General features: G+C 39.8%; 1 protein-coding gene and 1 pseudogene across 3 annotated transcripts in view; both read right to left on the bottom strand.

Moving 5' to 3' along the window:
• Window positions 1-18,136, bottom strand: part of SLC44A1 (solute carrier family 44 member 1) — a gene marked incomplete at its 3' end in the record, with an annotated part of 204,700 nt that overhangs the window by 135,991 nt on the left and 50,573 nt on the right. For both annotated transcript variants that reach the window (XM_079707177.1, XM_079707176.1), the window contains exon 3: window positions 8,885-9,027. In XM_079707177.1, the coding sequence (XP_079563303.1) occupies window positions 8,885-9,027 (143 nt within the window). The remainder of the gene's footprint in view (window positions 1-8,884; window positions 9,028-18,136) is intronic.
• On the bottom strand, window positions 11,613-12,722 carry LOC307054248 (Y-box-binding protein 1-like; annotated as a pseudogene). Its single transcript has one exon. The product of its transcript is annotated as a Y-box-binding protein 1-like (transcript).

Raw genomic sequence — 18,136 nt, 5'->3', positions numbered from 1 at the left:
GCCTAACCCAAAGAAGATGGCCAAGATATATAATTCATGAATGAATTAACTAATTAAAGCAAACCTCTTTTTTCAGCCATTTAGGTTGTTTCCTATTTTGTTATTCTTAATAGAGGTTTTTAGCACACAGTAGATTTTCAATAAATGTTTGCTGACGACTAAAATAATAAACAGAATTTTAAAGAATGGTGAAGGATAGTCATTCAGTAGGTGGTAATTTGATTTAAGTCATTGGGAGGAAGAGAAATAAGCCCTAGTGACGTAAACATGAAGAACTGTACATAGCTGATAAAAGGATCCTCAAAGTGAATATTCTAGCAAATTTTACCTTTACTTTTCTAGTCTTTCTTTTTTTCAAACAGAGACAGGTATGCATAGTCAACAAGATTTGATAACTCTTTAAAAAGTCTTCAAAAGAGGTCTATGTTTTATATGATAACTAATTTTTTTTAAAGTTCTTCCTAAAATATATGGTTATATGGCATAGTATATGCCCAGAAAGCTTGGCAATCTGGTCATGAGTAGTTTAAAATGTGAACACATTCTTCATATGGGTATAATATCACTACCAACCCCCTAAATAATAAATAAGACATCATAAAAGTTAATAAGCTTTATATAGTATTGTACATCAATTATACTTCAATTAAAAAAAAAAGAAACCAGGGGGAAAAAGTTAATAAGGTAATTAGTAATCATGGGATAGACTGAACCAGACACTAAACCTACAGAATTCTGAGATTCAGTGGCCACTAAAGTCCTATTCTTTTTTTTGTTTTTTAAAATATTTTATTTATTTATTTATTTGGCTATGCCAGGTCTTAGTTGCAGCATGCGGGATCTAGTTCCCTGACCAGTGATCGAACCCGGGCCTCTGCACTGCAAGCGTGGAGTCTTAACCACTGGACCACCAGGGAAGTCCCTGAAGTCCTATTCTGTATCCATGTAGAGATTACAAAAATAGACAGTTTCTTTAAAATAAGACTATTGCCTATTAAACAATCAATGATCTTACGAAGAAAGTAACATTGCCAGTTTTAAGCTACATGTTTTTCAATGAATATTTAACACATACAAATGGTAAAAATATACAAATGTGAAATGAGAATAATGCATTTCATCATTAAAATTCATATTCTTTATCTTACAGAGAAAGAAACACACAAGATTGCCTCCAAATTATTCAAAGCCTTCAGAGATTGTATAGGTGCTTTGGTTCCTTACAAAGTTTCTTTAGTTATAACTTTATTGATTTATATAACCTGCCCTTTCTTCTTTGCATGTTCTAAAAGTTTCTTTCATCTTTAAATGTTGGAAGGGAGAGGCCCCAAAAGCGAAAAAGGTGAGAAAGTAGAATCACTGTGTAGCTTACCAGAGACAGTATAGCATATAATGCAAAGAGCACTATACTAAGCATGGAGAGTGGAGAGCTAGTCCTGGTATTACTGTCTCTGTCAAGTCACTGATGTTTCCTAGACCTCAGTTTCTTCACCTATAAAATGAAGGGGCTCGGGGCTTCCCTGGTGGCGCAGTGGTTGGGAGTCCACCTGCCGATGCAGGGGACGTGGGTTCGTGCCCCGGTCTGGGAAGATCCCACATGCCGCGGAGCGGCTGGGCCCGTGAGCCATGGCCGCTGAGCCTGCACGTCCGGAGCCTGTGCTCCGCAGCGGGAGAGACCACAACAGTGAGAGGCCCGCATACCGCAAAAAAAAAAAAAAAAAATGAAGGGGCTCAGTGATCTCAAGGGCCCTCCCAGCACAAACATTCTAAGCTGTGGATTTCTGAGGAATGAGACAGTTAAAGAAAAGAAGTAACTCACACTAGATACCCTGCTAAAGATTATGAAGGTAACTGAAAAAGGTCTCAAATAAAATGCCCCCTATGGATTTTACTCACACATGCATGCCATCAACCTCCTCAGACCTCTACTTCCTGCACATCTTGTTGACACTGATTTATCTGAAACCTGAGAGGCATTTTAGGGCCACAGAGCCTTTATCAGTGATTGGGACTTTAATGGCTTCCTTAGAGAAAAGCCAAAAAGATAAAGAAGAACATTAGATTTGTGCAAAAAAAAAAACCATACACACAAAAAATTTGTGTATTAGAGGTACCTTCAGAACCTCTGCAGAAAGATCAATATTGGTAAGTGAGATAAGCTGAGAAAACTTCTTAGAGCAACAAAGAAAATGGACACTAAGCTGTGTGTTAGAATTGTTTGCAGAATGGAGAACAGAGTTCTATTAATAATATAATGCCTATATCAAAATGATTAAAAGCAGTTCCCTACATACCCTCACCCGGCTTTATGATAGCCTATGTATACTAAGAGCCACTACCACCTTGCCTTAGCCTCTCCCATCCCAAGCAACCAGAAAAAGGGACTATCCGTGGAGGAAACACAGTACCTTCCCTCCTCCAATCGTCTTACCAGGGGTCAACAGAGCTAGATGCTTTGCCCCCATATAGTTCTCATATACACTAATTCAGGTATCTTAGAACTAGAAGCATTTCTGCTTTATCCAAATTGATAAGGATAAAGCAGAGATTTGATGGGTGATTTGATGATTTGCAAATCAAAACTATAATGATATCACCTCACACCAGTCAGAATGGCCATCATCAAAAAATCTACAAACAATAAATACTGGAGAGGGTGTGGAGAAAAGATAACCCTCTACACTGTTGGTGGGAAGGTAAATTGGTACAGTCACTATGGAGAACAGTATGGAGGTTCCTTAAAAAACTAAAAATAGAGTTGCCATATGATCCAGCAATCCCACTCCTGGGCATATATCTAGAGAAAAACATGGTTCGAAAGGATACATGCACCCCAATGTTCATTGCAGCACTGTTTACAATAGCCAAGACATGGAAGCAACCTAAATGTCCATCAACAGATGAATGGATAAAGAAGATGTGGTATATATATACAATGGAATACTACTCAGCCATAAAAAGAATGAAATAATGCCATTTGCAGCAACATGGATGGACTTGGAGATTATCATACTAAGTGAAGTAAGTCAGACAGAGAAAGAAAAATGTCATATGATATCACTTATATGTGGAATCTAAAAAAAAAATTATACAAATGAACTTATTTACAAAACAGAAACAGATTCACAGATGTAGAGGTTGAACTTATGGTTACCAGGGGGGAAGGAAGGAGGGAGGAATAGATTAGGAGTTTGGGATTGACATGTGCACACTGCTATATTTAAAAGATAACCAACAAGGACCTACTGTAAAAATAAATAAATAAATATAAATTTTAAATAAGATAACAATAGATGGGGCTTCCTTTCTGGGAACAATTTCTATAATAATAATGATTCTCTGTCTAAAAATTGACACATACACTCTAAGACTAACTTTATTTTATTTTTTTGTTTTTTGTTTTTTTAAAAATTTATTTATTTTTGGCTGTTTTGGGTCTTCATTGCTGCATGCTGGCTTTCTCTAGTTGCAGTGAGAGGGGACTACTCTTTGTTGAGGTGTGCAGGCTTCTCATTGCAGTGGCTTCTCTTGCTGTGGAGCATGGGCTCTAGTCACGTGGGCTTCAGTAGTTGTGGCACATGGGTTCAGTAGTTGTGGCGTTCAGTAGTTGTGGCTCACGGGCTCTAGAGCACAGGCTCAGTAGTTGTGGCACACAGGCTTAGCTGCTCCCTGGCATGTGGGATCTTCCCGGACCAGGGCTCAAACCCATGTCCCTTGCATTGGCAGGCAGATTCTTAACCACTGCGCCACCAGGGAAGCCCTAAGACTAGCTTTATGGTTTTGAAAATGATAGGCGATCTAGAATGTGGCAGAAGAGATATGTTTCTGGAATTGCCAATCAGAGTTCAAAATATATTATTACCATCCCAATCCCCACTACCAAAGAAAAATGGCTATAAGCCACACCCATGCTCTACAGTAACATTAATACCATAGCTCAGCTATAAATACAAGTCATTTTCTTCTCCGGGCCTTAGTTGGCACTCACAAATATTTGATGCAATGCTTTAAGGAGGTTACCTATTAGATAACCTTAAAGATCCCTTTCATCTCTGGCACTTTATGATTCTAAGATAAATGAGCTTTTCTATGTTGACCGAGCGTCATAACTTTATTTATAGCATTGTTTCTACACAGAAAAGTTTTATACATCTCAAGCAACTGACTTAAAAATCAACTTTGGGAATATAATCCATTTGAAGTTGAAGCCTTCCAGTATCTCATAAAATATTGTCTGCCATGTTCCTATACATCTTTATTACTACAGTAAATATTATTTGGAGAAAAATAACACATTATAATTAGAATGATTAAGAAAATAAACACAGACTTTACTATTATAGAATTCTTACAGTCGTCTTGGTATCTTAAATTTTCTGGTTAGGACAGGTCAAAGACATTTCCCTTCCCATGACTCTCTTGACTTACCTCCTTCCTATTTTATTGCAATTCAATAAGCCCTTATGAAACAACTCTTGGTTTTTGAAATTTGGGAGTCATACAAAACATGGTGCTCCAGGGAGACAGAGTTGGGCAGTGTGGCACTGAGACTCTAAGATGCCCTAATTATCCCTACCTCCTATAATTCAGACCCCTCCCCTTAAGTTTGGGTGGGACCTGTGACTTGTTTCTAACCAGTAGAATATGGCAAAGGTGAAGGGATCTTACTTGCATAGTTACATTACATAAGACTGTAACTTCCATCTTGCTAGCAGACTCTCCGTATTGACTCCCTCCCTGTTGGCTTTGAAGTAAGCTGCCATGTGGAGAGGCCCACGTAGCATGCAACGAAGGTGGCCTCTGGCTGACAGCCAGTAAAGAGCTAAGGCTCTCAGTCTAACAGTCCTCAAGGGGTATGTGCTGCCAACAACCACCTGAGCTTGGAAGGGGAACTTCCCCAGTAGAACGCCAGCTCTGACTAACACCTTGATTGCAGCCCTCTGAGAGACTCTGAAGCAGGAGTCCAGCTAAGGCAAATCCAGATTCCTGACCCACAGGAACTGTGACATAATAAATGTCTCCTGTGTAAGCCACTAAGTTTATGGAAATATTGTTACCTAGCAACTGATCATTAATACAAGCAGATAAGAAGCACAGTATAATTAGAGAACAATTAAAGGAAATAGAAATCCAAGTATAAAGTTCTGGGATAAAGTTAGTTTTGAAATATTCCATAGAGAGGGTATGAGACCCACATTTTTTCAAGAATTCAGATTGGCAGAGAGGTAGAGGGACAGCACAGAGGTAGAATAAACTGAATACCATGGACAATAGTATTACTACACTGAGAAACAGTGAGCTAAGACTGAAGAGGTACATTGGGTCTAGGTCACGGTAGGGCTAAGTGGGCTCATTTTCAATACTGTAGATAATCACACAAAAGGAAAGGCTCTAGAGCAAGGAAATGACAGTAAAAAGTGCTTCAAAGAACTTAATCCTATCACAGTATAAAGGATGGAGAAGATTAGAGATAAGAAGACTAAGAATAGATATGCTGGCACAACAGTCTTCAAGAGAGGCCAACAAACATTGGTGGGGGGGCGGGGGCGGCAGCGCCAGGGGGGGTTTCACACTCATGAATAATCAAAGGTATGCAAATTAAAACTATAAAACACCACTTTGTGGTTGATCAGATTAGCACAAAAACTAATAATACTAGCAAAGATAAAGCAATCTCAGACACTTTGTTGGTGGGAATGTAAATGGAACAGACTGTATGGAAAGGCACTTAGTGATATGCATTAATAACCTTAAAATATTCAGATCCTCAGACTCAGTAATTCACTTTGAGAACATATTCAAAAAATTAAATAATTTTTTTTTTTTTTTTTTTTTTTTTTTTGCGGTACGCGGGCATCTCACTATTGTGGCCTCTCCCGTTGCGGAGCACAGGCTCCAGACGTGCAGGCTCAGCAGCCATGGCTCACGGGCCCAGCCGCTCCACGGCATGTGGGATCTTCCCGGACCGGGGCACGAACCTGTGTCCCCTGCATCGGCAGGCGGACCCTCAACCACTGCGCCACCAAGGAAGGCCAAAAAATAAATAAATTTATTTACTCATTCAACAAACGTTTAATTGAGTGCCTACTACATCCCAGGTACTGAGGATACAGCAGTGAACAAAACAGACCTCACCTCCGCTTTCATGGAACTTAGAAGAGACCAACATTTAACAAATAATCACAAAATAAATGTATAATTACACATATTACAGGATAAAATGAGACAAATTATGAGCTTAAAAAAGAACTTTCTGGGAAGTAACATTTATACTGAGAGCTGAAGGATGAATAGAATTTAGCCACATGAAGAATAAGAGGATTTTTTTTTTCTGATAGAGGAAACAATATTCATGAAGGCAAGAGCCATATTCAAGATTTTAGAGGATTCATTCATTAACTTATTCAACAACTATGTATGGAGGTTCTAGTAAGTACCAGGAACTAGGGGCTGAGGATAAGGGATGGGAGAAAATGATCAAGGTCAAGTTGAGGTAACAGCAGACAAAACAGGTATAAAAATTTCTATAGGAATGGAAGGGCATGGTATTCATAATAAAGCCAAAGATGTATGTGTGATAAAGGAGGAAACCGATGCATTTGGCAGGAGAAAAAAAAGAAAGGATGGAGTATAGGTAACAAACACAAAGATTTTCTACCTCCTCTCAAATCCAAATAGTATAGACTTACCTGAGAAAGATAGGTTCAAAACAGTACCATTCATTTATTTAAAAAATTACTACTTATAGATAGAAATACTTAGAAGGCTCAGCGCTAACATGTTCATATGCAGAGAAGAAGAAGTAGAGATCAAAAATAAATTTTAGGGCTTCCCTGGTGGCGCAGTGGTTGAGAGTCCGCCTGCCGATGCAGGGGACACGGGTTCGTGCCCCGGTCCGGGAAGATCCCACATGCCGCAGAGCGGCTGGGCCCGTGAGCCATGGCCGCTGAGCCTGCGTGTCCGGAGCCTGTGCTCCGCAATGGGAGAGGCCACAACAGTGAGAGGCCCGCGTACCGCGAAAAAAAAATTTTTTTAATTAAAAAAAAATAAATTTTAAACATATATACATGAGTTAAGGCATAGCTATACCTGGGACACTACCCTACAGCTATCCATGAATGTGTCTCAACTGTGCTAAGCATTCAAGGAAAGGGAACCACTTTTTCAGAAAAATAAGCAGGCTTTCTTTGCAAGAGGCCAAAATGTACATAGAATAATCTGAGGATTTGAAATTAAAAACTGACCAAATGAACCTCCATAAGCTTAAGGATGAAGTGACAGGTACACAAACTTTATGGTAAGAATATGCTTGGAGTTACCACTAAGTTAGAAAGGGAGCCATAAGAAAGATCATGACCTCATCTCAGCAGTAGACCTGAGGAAGTAGAGCCCTTTTCCTCCTGTCTCCTCAATTATCTAAATGGTAATATTTTATGTTTGGTACATGTCAACAGCATTAAAGAGTTACAAATATTTGACACTACCTTCAAAAATATATATATATGCAGAACTCTGTACTATTTTTGCAACTTCTCTATGAGTCTAAAATTATTTCAAAATAAGAAGTATGGGTAGATTTGCTACAACAAATAACACAAAGCCTAAAATTTGTGTTAATTTCATGAAGCAATTGAAAAGAAGGACAAATGAAACAATTCTCCAAATTATGCTCTAAGAGTCCAATTTTCACTTCTTCTGTTAAGGGATGCAGGTACCTATCAAGAGAAAAGCCCATGATCTGTCTTAGACATCCACTGCCCACCAGACTTTTGGGGAAGTCACTTCAATCTCTCTAAGCCCCTGCTACACCTACCCCACAGGTTGGTATTATATACTTTTTGACTATGGTATACTATACAAGTATTCATGATCATTATTTAGAATTATTTATTTGAACTGCATTATTCCTTCATTAAATGGAGGAATATCTCTAAGATACGATGAACTATTTGGATTTTTTTCAAGTCTTTGCATTTATCAAATGAATCTTCTACTTAAGTAGGGGCCCAGATTTAACCAACAGATTTATCTAACAATAAATATAGTTAGTATATCCCCCCAAATATAATAGAACTACAGTCTAAAAAATGTTTTTATCTGCTTTAGCCTTTTCCTATAAAGTTCATTAATGGAATTGGTTAACCTGTTACCTTAAAATTAATTAGGTTAATTCTGAAGACCTGTATTTATTTATTAGACCTGTCTAATAAAGTTTGATGGGGCATAAATACACAGTTTGAACAAACATTCATTCTATCATACATAAAATGTTTGATGAAATATATTTTCCCCATAGACATTAAAAATGAAAAAATAGCTTTTTTGAAGAGAAGAGGCGATTAAGTCAGGAATTTCATGAAATCCAAAAGCTGAACCTTGAGAACCCAAAAGAAATTTCAAAGTCTGACAAAGAAAATATATCTCTTATAAAATTGGAAATCAATGTGTACTTATAAATGATGCAGCACAAAATGCTTCATTGTAACTTTAATGTGTCAAAATCCATTATCCCTCTGCCTTCCATCAAGTACACTCTTAGGAAGAAAAATATTATATTATTTTCTGTGTTAAAACTTAGTGTACAGCCTACAGGTGAGTCGGAAAACAGAGTACAAGAGTAACCCTCTCAAATCACACATTTACTCATTAAAACCTCAAGGTAGCCCATTTTAACATGGCACCTAATTTTGTTTCCTGGAAAATGTATTTATAGACCAAAACCAGAAATGATTCAAGTGGACAGTTAAAAAGAAAATTAAAAATATCAACAGGAAGCACAGAAAAATAATATTCCATAAGATATTATCTTTATAACAGTAAGAAAAGCAGGATGCCCCCTCCCCTTCAAAGTTTCCAGTGTTCACCATTCAGCCAGTCTACTCACTTCCGGTGGGTGTGGTCCATGCCACTGTTTGGTATTGCTTCCAATTTTGCATTTTTCTGCCCACAGATATTTCCATAGCTGTCGTATCCTGACACTAGTCTTGCTGCTGCACCTGTTGCTACTGAAAAGCCACAAATAAATCCCTAGGGGAGAAAAACAGAAAAAAACATACAAATAAACCATTTCAATAGCAACAGTCACTACTTGATAAAATAATGAGCTGCTTTTGTCCCTTGAAGGGAACAAAGAGCTATCTTTCCTTTTGCAAACACTATTTCACTGTTTTCCTTGGATTTCACATAAGCTATATACAAAGCAGTCCACAGGGTAACACTATTGACTACAATAACAAATCTCAAGCTTTTACATCATAAGATTGTCTTTGCATTTTATAATAATAATAGCAGCTTCTCTGTATTGAACATCTGCTCAATGCCAGGATCTGTACCAGATGCTTACCATACATTTTCTCTAATCCTGATGATGGGGAAACTGAGGCCCAGAGAGCATAAATAAGTTGCCCAAGGTCATAGAAGGTAGTAAAGATCAGAGCATAGACTCAGACACAGCTTTCTTCATTCTTTAGTTTTATTTGGTTGTAAAAGAGTTCTGTTAAATGAGCAACAGCAACAGATGAAAGACAAAAATTCAAAGAACAACAGGTATGTGGGTTTTGAATTACTATCACTTCAGTACACACGACACTTCTGTTCCCTTCCTGCAGTAAAGTTGTATACAAGCCAAAGAATTATACCATGAAGCACCGCCACGCTCTGAATATTGGAGACTCAAGGAGAGTGAGGCACTGGGTCCGTGTGCCGCAAAGGTCACTTCATTTCATGGGAATATGCTTCGCCACAGTGCCAAAGGCAAATGGTACTTCCTTCAGAACTGCACCATGCTTGCTAAATTGAGGATGCACTGACCAAAGCAAAGCAATAAAACCCTACACTCCGGCTTCCCTGGTGGCACAGTGGTTGAGAGTCCGCCTGCCGATGCAGGGTACGCGGGTTCGTGCCCCGGTCCGGGAGGATCCCACGTGCTGCGGAGCGACTGGGCCCGTGAGCCATGGCCGCTAAGCCTGCACGTCCGGAGCCTGTGCTCCGCAATGGGAGAGGCCACAACAGTGAGAGGCCCACGTACCGCAAAAAAAAAAAAAAAACCCTACACTCAACTGCAGGCTACTAGGCATAAGAACAGGAAATAAAGTGAGTCACTACTAATAAACTGACTGAATTGGGAGAAAGGACGGGGGTTAAGAAATATTCTTGCAACACGGTCATTAAAAAAGCTGAGGTTTTTTGTTATCTTTATTAAAGTGACGAATGAAGATAGAGATTATCACTGTTTCACTCATCATAGCCAAGTATCATGAGTAGTACTTACCTAAGCAGCCCTGCTAGGGCTCAGGTCTACACTGGTAAATACTGTACTCATATGCAGTGCCTCAAAGGATTTCCCCCTTAAACCTACTTTCCTAAAAAGGCAAACAAACTCTTTTTTCTAAATAGCTCCTCTATGTTTATCATGCAGGTAAGGAAAATGAAGGGGGAAGCGTAGAGAGTGTAGGTCTACCTAGTAAAAAACGTCTTGAAACTACTCTTTGTAAGAAAGTGGACTTGGAGCAGAGACTATGCCTGATTCGCTACCCTCTCACCCTCTGATCCTTTTGCCAAGTTATTTTAATTCTCTGTGCCTCAATCTACTCACCTGTAAAATGAAGATAATGAGTGTCGCTCTTAAGGCTGCTGTAAGGATTAAATGAAACAATGCAGTAAGGGGGTAAGAATCCTGTTTGGCACATAGTAAGAGCTCAATAAATGTTGGCTATTACAGTCGCTAGAAATGAGAACATGTTGTAAGGGAAAGACCATGGGCTTTGGAGTCAGATAAACCTGCCCTGATCGGTGGAATACTGATGAGTCTATTTTCTACTCAGGTGACCTTGGACAAACTTGCTTAATTCTCCGTGCCTCACTTTACCCATTTCTAAGTTGGGGCTAAAAGCACTTACCACTAAGGCTGCTGTGACCAATACCTAAGATAATAATGTAAAGTGTCTGTCTCAGTACATGTTAGTACCCTTCTGCCTCAAAGCACAGCTGACTGCTAGCACTGGAGTTAGGCGTAGGCTGGTCAGTATTCACTCATTCACCCTCACCCTGGTTTCCCTCTCCCTCTCTCCTGACTCCTCCAACGAGACTGCAGGGCAATTAGTCCCACCTCAGAACTTCAAGCCAATACTAAGACATGAGAAAAATATGTATACTCCCCAACATACATATACATGTGCAAATCAGCATGCCATTTAAAAAAAATTTAAGACCTTTATTAACAGGTGCTTGCAGTTTGTTGACTTTTTTGAAAAAATCAACCTGTAAACTTTTATTACAAATTAAAAATGAGGTTCTTAAAAATCTCAACTTGACCAGATATGAAACAATTTAAAAACCGTTAAAGGTGTATTGAGAAAAACCAGGCTTTAAAAAAAAAAAAACAAAAACACGTTTGTCATTACCAAAAAGATACGTCTTTAGGTAAAAATAATAAAAACCTCATGCTGCATAGATAATGCAGATAGCTCTAGTTATCTGGTCAGCAGGCAAAAAACAAGCACTTAAGGTCTTCAGCTCCAATCTTTTGTTCATTGCTTATTGCTGGAATTTCGTATTCATTTCTTCTTGTTGGATGACTAAACCAGACGATGGTAGAGATGGTAAACTGGCATTTACTCAGCCCCGCCCTGCTCAGCCTCGGGAGCAGGGAGCAGACAAGCGGACGAATTCTCAGCTGGTGGATCATCGGCTGCTTGCTTTTGTCTCTTCGCCACCTTGTGGTTTAGGGTTTTCTGGGCGTCTGCGTCTGTAATTGAAGTTGCGGCGGTACCGACGTTGAGGTGGCTGCTGACCTTGGGTCTCATCTCCTGGATTTTCCTTATCTTCTTCATTGCCGTCCTCTACGGGCTGTCTCTTGCGAGGAGGGCCCCTGCGGAATCGTGGTCTATAACCCCGATACATATTCTGTCTCACTGGTCTACCTTGTTCTCCTGCGCCCTGGTTGTCAGCACCCTACATCACCTCTCCCTGCACAGGAGGGTTGGAATACTGTGGTCGACGCCCATAGGGTCTCCGCACGCAGTAAGGTGGGCACCTTCGCCTGCGGTAGGGCCGCCGCTGTTGGGCCTGGCCTTCGGGAGCACTCTCCGATCCCCCATCCTTTTCCCGCTCTCACCGATTTGGTAATTCTGCTGGTAATTGCGGGGAGGACCCCTGCGACGTGAAGAGCATCTATAATGGTTATGGTCTGCTGCATATTTACTGCCTTGCGCCGGAACTCCACCAGGGCCTGTAACATTTGCTGCCTCCGCGTCCTTTTCTCCTTCAACGACATCAAACTCCACAGTCTCTCCATCTCCTACGCTGCGAAGGTACTTCCTGGGGTCCTTCTTCTTTACGGCAGTCTGGTGTACAAATGCATCTTCCTTGGTGTCATGCCCGTTGATGAAGCCCTACCCGTTTCTTACATTGAACCATTTTACTGTTCCCAAAACTTTCGTTGCGATGACCCTGTCGTCCCCTCAGGCAGGCGCTGCTGATGTGAGGCCGCCTGGGCTGCCGCGCCCTGCGCCGCCGCTGCCCATCGTGCAGGGCGTGGTGTCGGCAGCGCTTAGGGCGGCGGGCGGCTGCCGGGTCTCGGCCTCGCTGCTCCTGGCTGCGGCGATGGTGACTGGGGCCCCCTGCGGCAGCTGCGGCTCCTCCCGGGCTGTGATGGTAATTAGGCCGGCGGCAGCGGTGGCGCTCCTCGGGGCTCTCTGGGGTCCGCTCTCCCAGCACGCCATTGTAAGCATATGCTTGAACTTCAACTTAGGAAGCCCTACACTAAACAAAACTGGAGGTGGAGGTAAATATTGGAGGTTTCATGGCTAACTTTTCCAATACAGCTCTTTAACAAGAAGGATCACAGAGTAATAGAAAGGGAATCCAGAAAGTTCTGGATTCAAACCCTCATTCTACCACTTACTACCTGTATAACTTTGATCCAGTTACCTACTTAGATGTTTCCTCCTCATCTCTGACACAAAGTAATATCAACTGTTTCACAGCCTAATGATGAGGACTAAATGAGATAATGCATCTCTAACTTCTAGCTGGTCTGGTACATGTCAGGTGATCAATATATGATATGGTGCCTGTTAGTGAGAAAGTCAGACTAAAGAGGTTGACAACAGTAATTGGGGACAAACCAAAAACCCCTTCAGTTCTCTATTTTAGACAAGACTTTCTAAGGGGTCAGGGGAAGTGAGAAATAGTGTCAGTCATTTTGTTATGACACAGAAACATTCAGACCACAATTACAATCTTCTTTTACTACTAGTCTAAAATAGGAAAGCCGTTGCATAATTAAAAGGTTATGTTCTTCTTTCACTTTTTATACAAATTTTCTTCTTATGTTTATAAGTACTTTGGTTACAGATTGCCTTAAATGGTTTCTGATTTCCCTTTATGACTATTTTTAACAATACTGTTGGACATGTGGTTTTTGTGCATGTGTGTGTGTTTGTGTTCTTTTTTTTAAAAATCATAAGCCACCTCATATCCCTCTGGGATGTAGGCAGAGTATAAATTATAACTGTTACATATATATGATAAAATGGGACACTGACATATTTTCACATAGGCCATTTAAACTTCTTAGTAGCTTCCCAAAGCATTAGAGTGGAGAGGGTAAAAAGCTGCAGCGGAGGAGGAAGGAGAATAGGAAGCTAATAAGATAGAAAGAAACCAAGACTGTTATTCCAGAGACTTCCCATATGGTACAAGTAGTGACAATGGAGAACTAGGCCAAATATAATTAAAAAGACAATCTCCTTTTTAAAAAAATGTGAAATCCAAATGCAGGAAGCAATACAGTTTCAAATGAGAAAAAATGTGGTACATGAAATTAAAATAGGCTGAGAGAAATTTTACAGAATGCACTCAATAATTTAATGGCTCCGTGAGGCGGATGGGGGCCGTACTCAACAGAAGGAAATCACATTAACTAAGCAAATGATAAGGGGGATGAGGAAAGTTTTTATACACCTATAGTAGGGAGCAATCACTAGAGAGAAAGTAAGCCTATTAGTAAGGAAGAGAATCATGGCTAAAATCTTAAAATGACTAAGCTATTGAAGTGCTTTCAGAACTGCTATTTGAAGAGAGAAAGAAGGAGCAGACAAATCTAATAACAAACAGGAGGTGACTCAAATCAGATAAAGGGATACAGGGATGGTAGATCACAGGCAAGATCTGGCAACTAATAAGTACCTATTGCCTATGTCAGAGAAAGACAATTTGCTAATTAATGAACTGTGCTCATTTCCCCTTCACATCACAAGGTTTAGTTCAACTTAAGTAAGAGTTTTGGCTTAGTTTCATTCACTTTCAGTCAAAAAAAAGGGACATATTTTATTTCACAAGCATGCTTGAATTTCACACGTGGAGCATTTACCATGCAACGGAGCAAGGCAGAGGCCTTAGTTTCTCTCTGAAGAAAAAACAAGTCAACAAAACATGCATGAGGGGTGGGGATGGGGTATGAATATGGCATTGTGCTTCAAGATAAAAAGATGGGGGAAAAAGACTTAGGCTTCCAGCCTTCTCCTGGGGATTAATGAAAATATATCCAGGCTTTTTTCTCAAAGACTGCCTCTCCTATCTCAATCAACACTCGGAGTCAGTCTGCTAATAACTAATTTGTCAGACTTCAGAGTAACACTTGGCTTCTCTTCCTCCTGTTCTGAGGACCCTAAGACAAGGGGGCTATTAGGACCCAGCAGATGGGATAGAATTAGAATGTCTGATGCAGAACTAATACTTATGCAAGCAAATTTCAAAACCAAAGTTAAAAACTTTGCCAATCTGCCAGATTTCTGGATTTCTTTAAAGTTTAATAAGATACATTACTCTAAGAGAGAGGAAAGAGGAAAAAAACAAGAATGGTTGGAAGTCTAGGAAATATCCACTCAGTAAGCATTTATTGAGCACATAAAAACGCAAGATGCCATGCAAGGTACAAAGGTTTATAATATGTAAAGTTCACCCTGAAAGAATGGAAGTGTTCTCAAAAGAAAAAAATAATGGGCATGAGGGAACAAAATCAGAGAGGTTCAGTTTCATGGGCAGCTGGAGCAATGAAAAAGAAAACACAGACAAAGAATACGTACTGAGAACTGAACCCAGCTCTTTTGCAAATACTCATGATCCCGGACAAGTCACTTTAAATTCTCTGAGCCTCAGTCTCCTTACCTGTCACTAAGAAAGGACTAGATTAATCTCAAAAGCCCTTTCCACTTCCAGAATGTTACGATTCTAAGGCAAAGTACATACAGAGTAAATTTTTTTAGGGTATACTTCCAGGGAGAAGTATAGGCCCTTTTGATCCACTATAATGACTGAGTGGGGAAGGGGCGGGAGGGGATGTAGATTAAAAGTAAATGGATTTAACTGAACTGTACATTTAAAAATAGTTAAAATAATAAATTTTAAATTATGTATATTTTACCACAATGATAAAAAAAAAAAAAGAAAAACCAAAAGATTTAACAGAAAGTAGGTAGTCATTTGGATCAGGCGACCTTAAGGTGATTTTTGGCATGCTGTTCTTCCTAGTCTATCATCCTGCCAAAGCACAGCCCATCATACAGGTGACGAAACACTGCAGTGAGTCTTTGAGTCTTTCACTTTGTGCTGCATACTCCACAATAGTTAATGAGGTAGAAACACTATGCTCTAAGAACTAGACTAAGGCTATAAAATAAAAAAGGTCCTTGAAAGCAGTCTGCAGGGATGACCTATGCAGACCTATAATGGCTCCTAAATCCAGCTCTAGTCCAGATCATTCTCCAAAATTCCAGCTCTGTATTTTCAACTGCTTATCCCTACCCACACACTGTACATGTCCACAACTCACCTCCTTCCACATTTCCCCAAACCACTTCCCCTTCCTGCATACGCCTTATCTCCGTTAGCAGCACCATTCCTGACTAGACTGCACAGCTAGGATATGGAGTGAGAGGACTCTAGTGTCCTAAGTCTGCACTAGAGGAAGCAGGAATGCTAAACTCTTTGCTCAGAGTCTGAAATATTGACTAGACCACATTTAACTGGCAGGTGAGGTTACTGTGCCCTACAGGTCCATGTTCTTAACAGCAACTTCTTTTGTTGTTCCCAATTCCGGGCAATAAAGAAGGGACTGACTATCTCTTGAGGCCTTGCCTTCTTCCTCTTCTACCCTGGGTTCAGTGCTGCCACCATTGTATAATAGACAAGTTATTCAACATATCTCTGTGCCTCCTTATCTGTAAAGTGGGACTGATGATAACAATAGTATCTACTTCATTGAGCAGTTGTGAAATTAAATCCATATTGAGCGCAGAGAACAGTACCTAGTCCATAAGTAAGCAGCAATAATTATCAGGGGTAAGTTGTAGGAGGTATCTGTGTCTTCTATTTTCCAAGGTACGTACTCCTCTTAGGACCATCCAGACTCCTCTTATTCCTGACTTTTGAGGTAAGATGATCTGGGCAGATTTGGTCCAGGTGGATCTCTTTTCTTTCCTCTTCTCACATATACCTCTACTTGGGACAGAATGAAGTCAGACTATCCAAGGTGGAAAGAACCTTGAGTCCATGTGGGCCAAGCTTCATTCCACAGGTCATGTTTACCAAGGAATGCTTTACTGGGCATAATCAAGTGACTGCTTGGCTACTAACAAAGTAGTACTTTGTTTATCCATCCCACTCTTATTCCTTCATGTGCACAGAAACTGTGGTTTGGAACCTACAAGGAGCTGGAGTAGGATTTGAGCTGAAAAAGCTTACCGGGAACCCATAACACAAGAATCTCTTAGTCATCCTTTATCTGTTTCCCACTTGCCCGCAACACTGGTGACACCAAATATTATTGATCCCACTTCTTCAATCTCTCTCCTCTCCTTTACTATTTCCTTATTTCAGGTTTTTCACCTCTTATCTAGACTCATCTGAACTGTTGCATCAGCCTCTGAACTGGTGGCCTGAAATCTCTTCCTTCTTTACAATGACTTTACATTTATTTTGGCTACCAGGGCCATGTTTCTAAACCCAGCCATATCAATTCTTGCTTAAAACTCTTCAGTAGTTTATCAGTGCCTACAACAGTGGGTCTCAACACTGGCTGAACATTAGAATCACAGAGATTAAATCAGATTCACTGGAGTGGGGCCCAGGAACGAGTATTTTTATTCTAATACCAGCTAATTCCAATATGCAGCTAGTGTTAAGAACCACTTGTTTACTATCATAATGAAAAATAGAAATTTAGAAGTACAATGCTACATGTAATTTTTTAGAACAGGGTAAGCATATGTCCAATAATTTCAAAATACTGAATAAGTTCAAATGTGGAAGACGATAGCTCTCACAAAGGCTGAGAGCAATTTACTTTGAAAAATACCCTAAGTTCTAGACAACTCAGCATGGAAAAACCTTAAAAGTAAGGGAAGAAATAAAAGAGAAGTACAAGTATTTATGACGAGATGAACATGTATAAATAAAAAGATTTAATGGTGAAGATGAGGGAAAGACGACAAGATCTTAAAATATTTCAGAACTACAGAATAGATACCAAGGAGTGAGCAAAGAACTGCAAGTAAGGGCAGTGAGTAAAGATATAGTTTGAGTAAAGGGCTGCAAAGATTGACTATAAAAGCAGAAGCAACTGGGCCACTAGGTGAAAAGAATACAGGCAGAAAGCTCCAGTTCCTATTCTATTTTTGCCTTTCATGGGCAGCAGTATATTCTTAGATAAGCTAATACTTAATCTCACTACACTTTGCCTGTAAACTGGGGATAAAATCCATTTCATAGTGTAACTGGGAGAATTTAGTGAGATAAATACATATATGAAAGCATCAAGCCCATGATAATCCTCAAAAAATATTTGTTGAATGTTTCTCTGAAAGGTACTATGGAATGAAATCCAAAGGCAAAAACAAAATACAACTTTTAAAAAACATACAAAACACATACTCAGAAGACCAAAAAAAAACTTTGGTCTATTGTTGTGCCAGTAAGGTGTGCAACAGAACTTTGAGATTTCTCCAGTTTCCACATGGCAAAATTTGATGTTAGCTCAGCTCCAAGATGGTAATCCATAAAAAGAATCATTCCAAAACAAATAATGCTATGCCTGCATTTAAAAGTACACACAGTGGGTCTTAATTACCATCAC

The sequence above is a fragment of the Hyperoodon ampullatus genome (genome assembly GCF_949752795.1).
Source record: "Hyperoodon ampullatus genome assembly, chromosome: 6".
NCBI lineage: Eukaryota > Metazoa > Chordata > Mammalia > Artiodactyla > Ziphiidae > Hyperoodon > Hyperoodon ampullatus.
The sequence above is the reverse complement of the archived record's forward strand: the minus strand, read 5'-3'. Positions and strand labels throughout refer to the sequence as shown.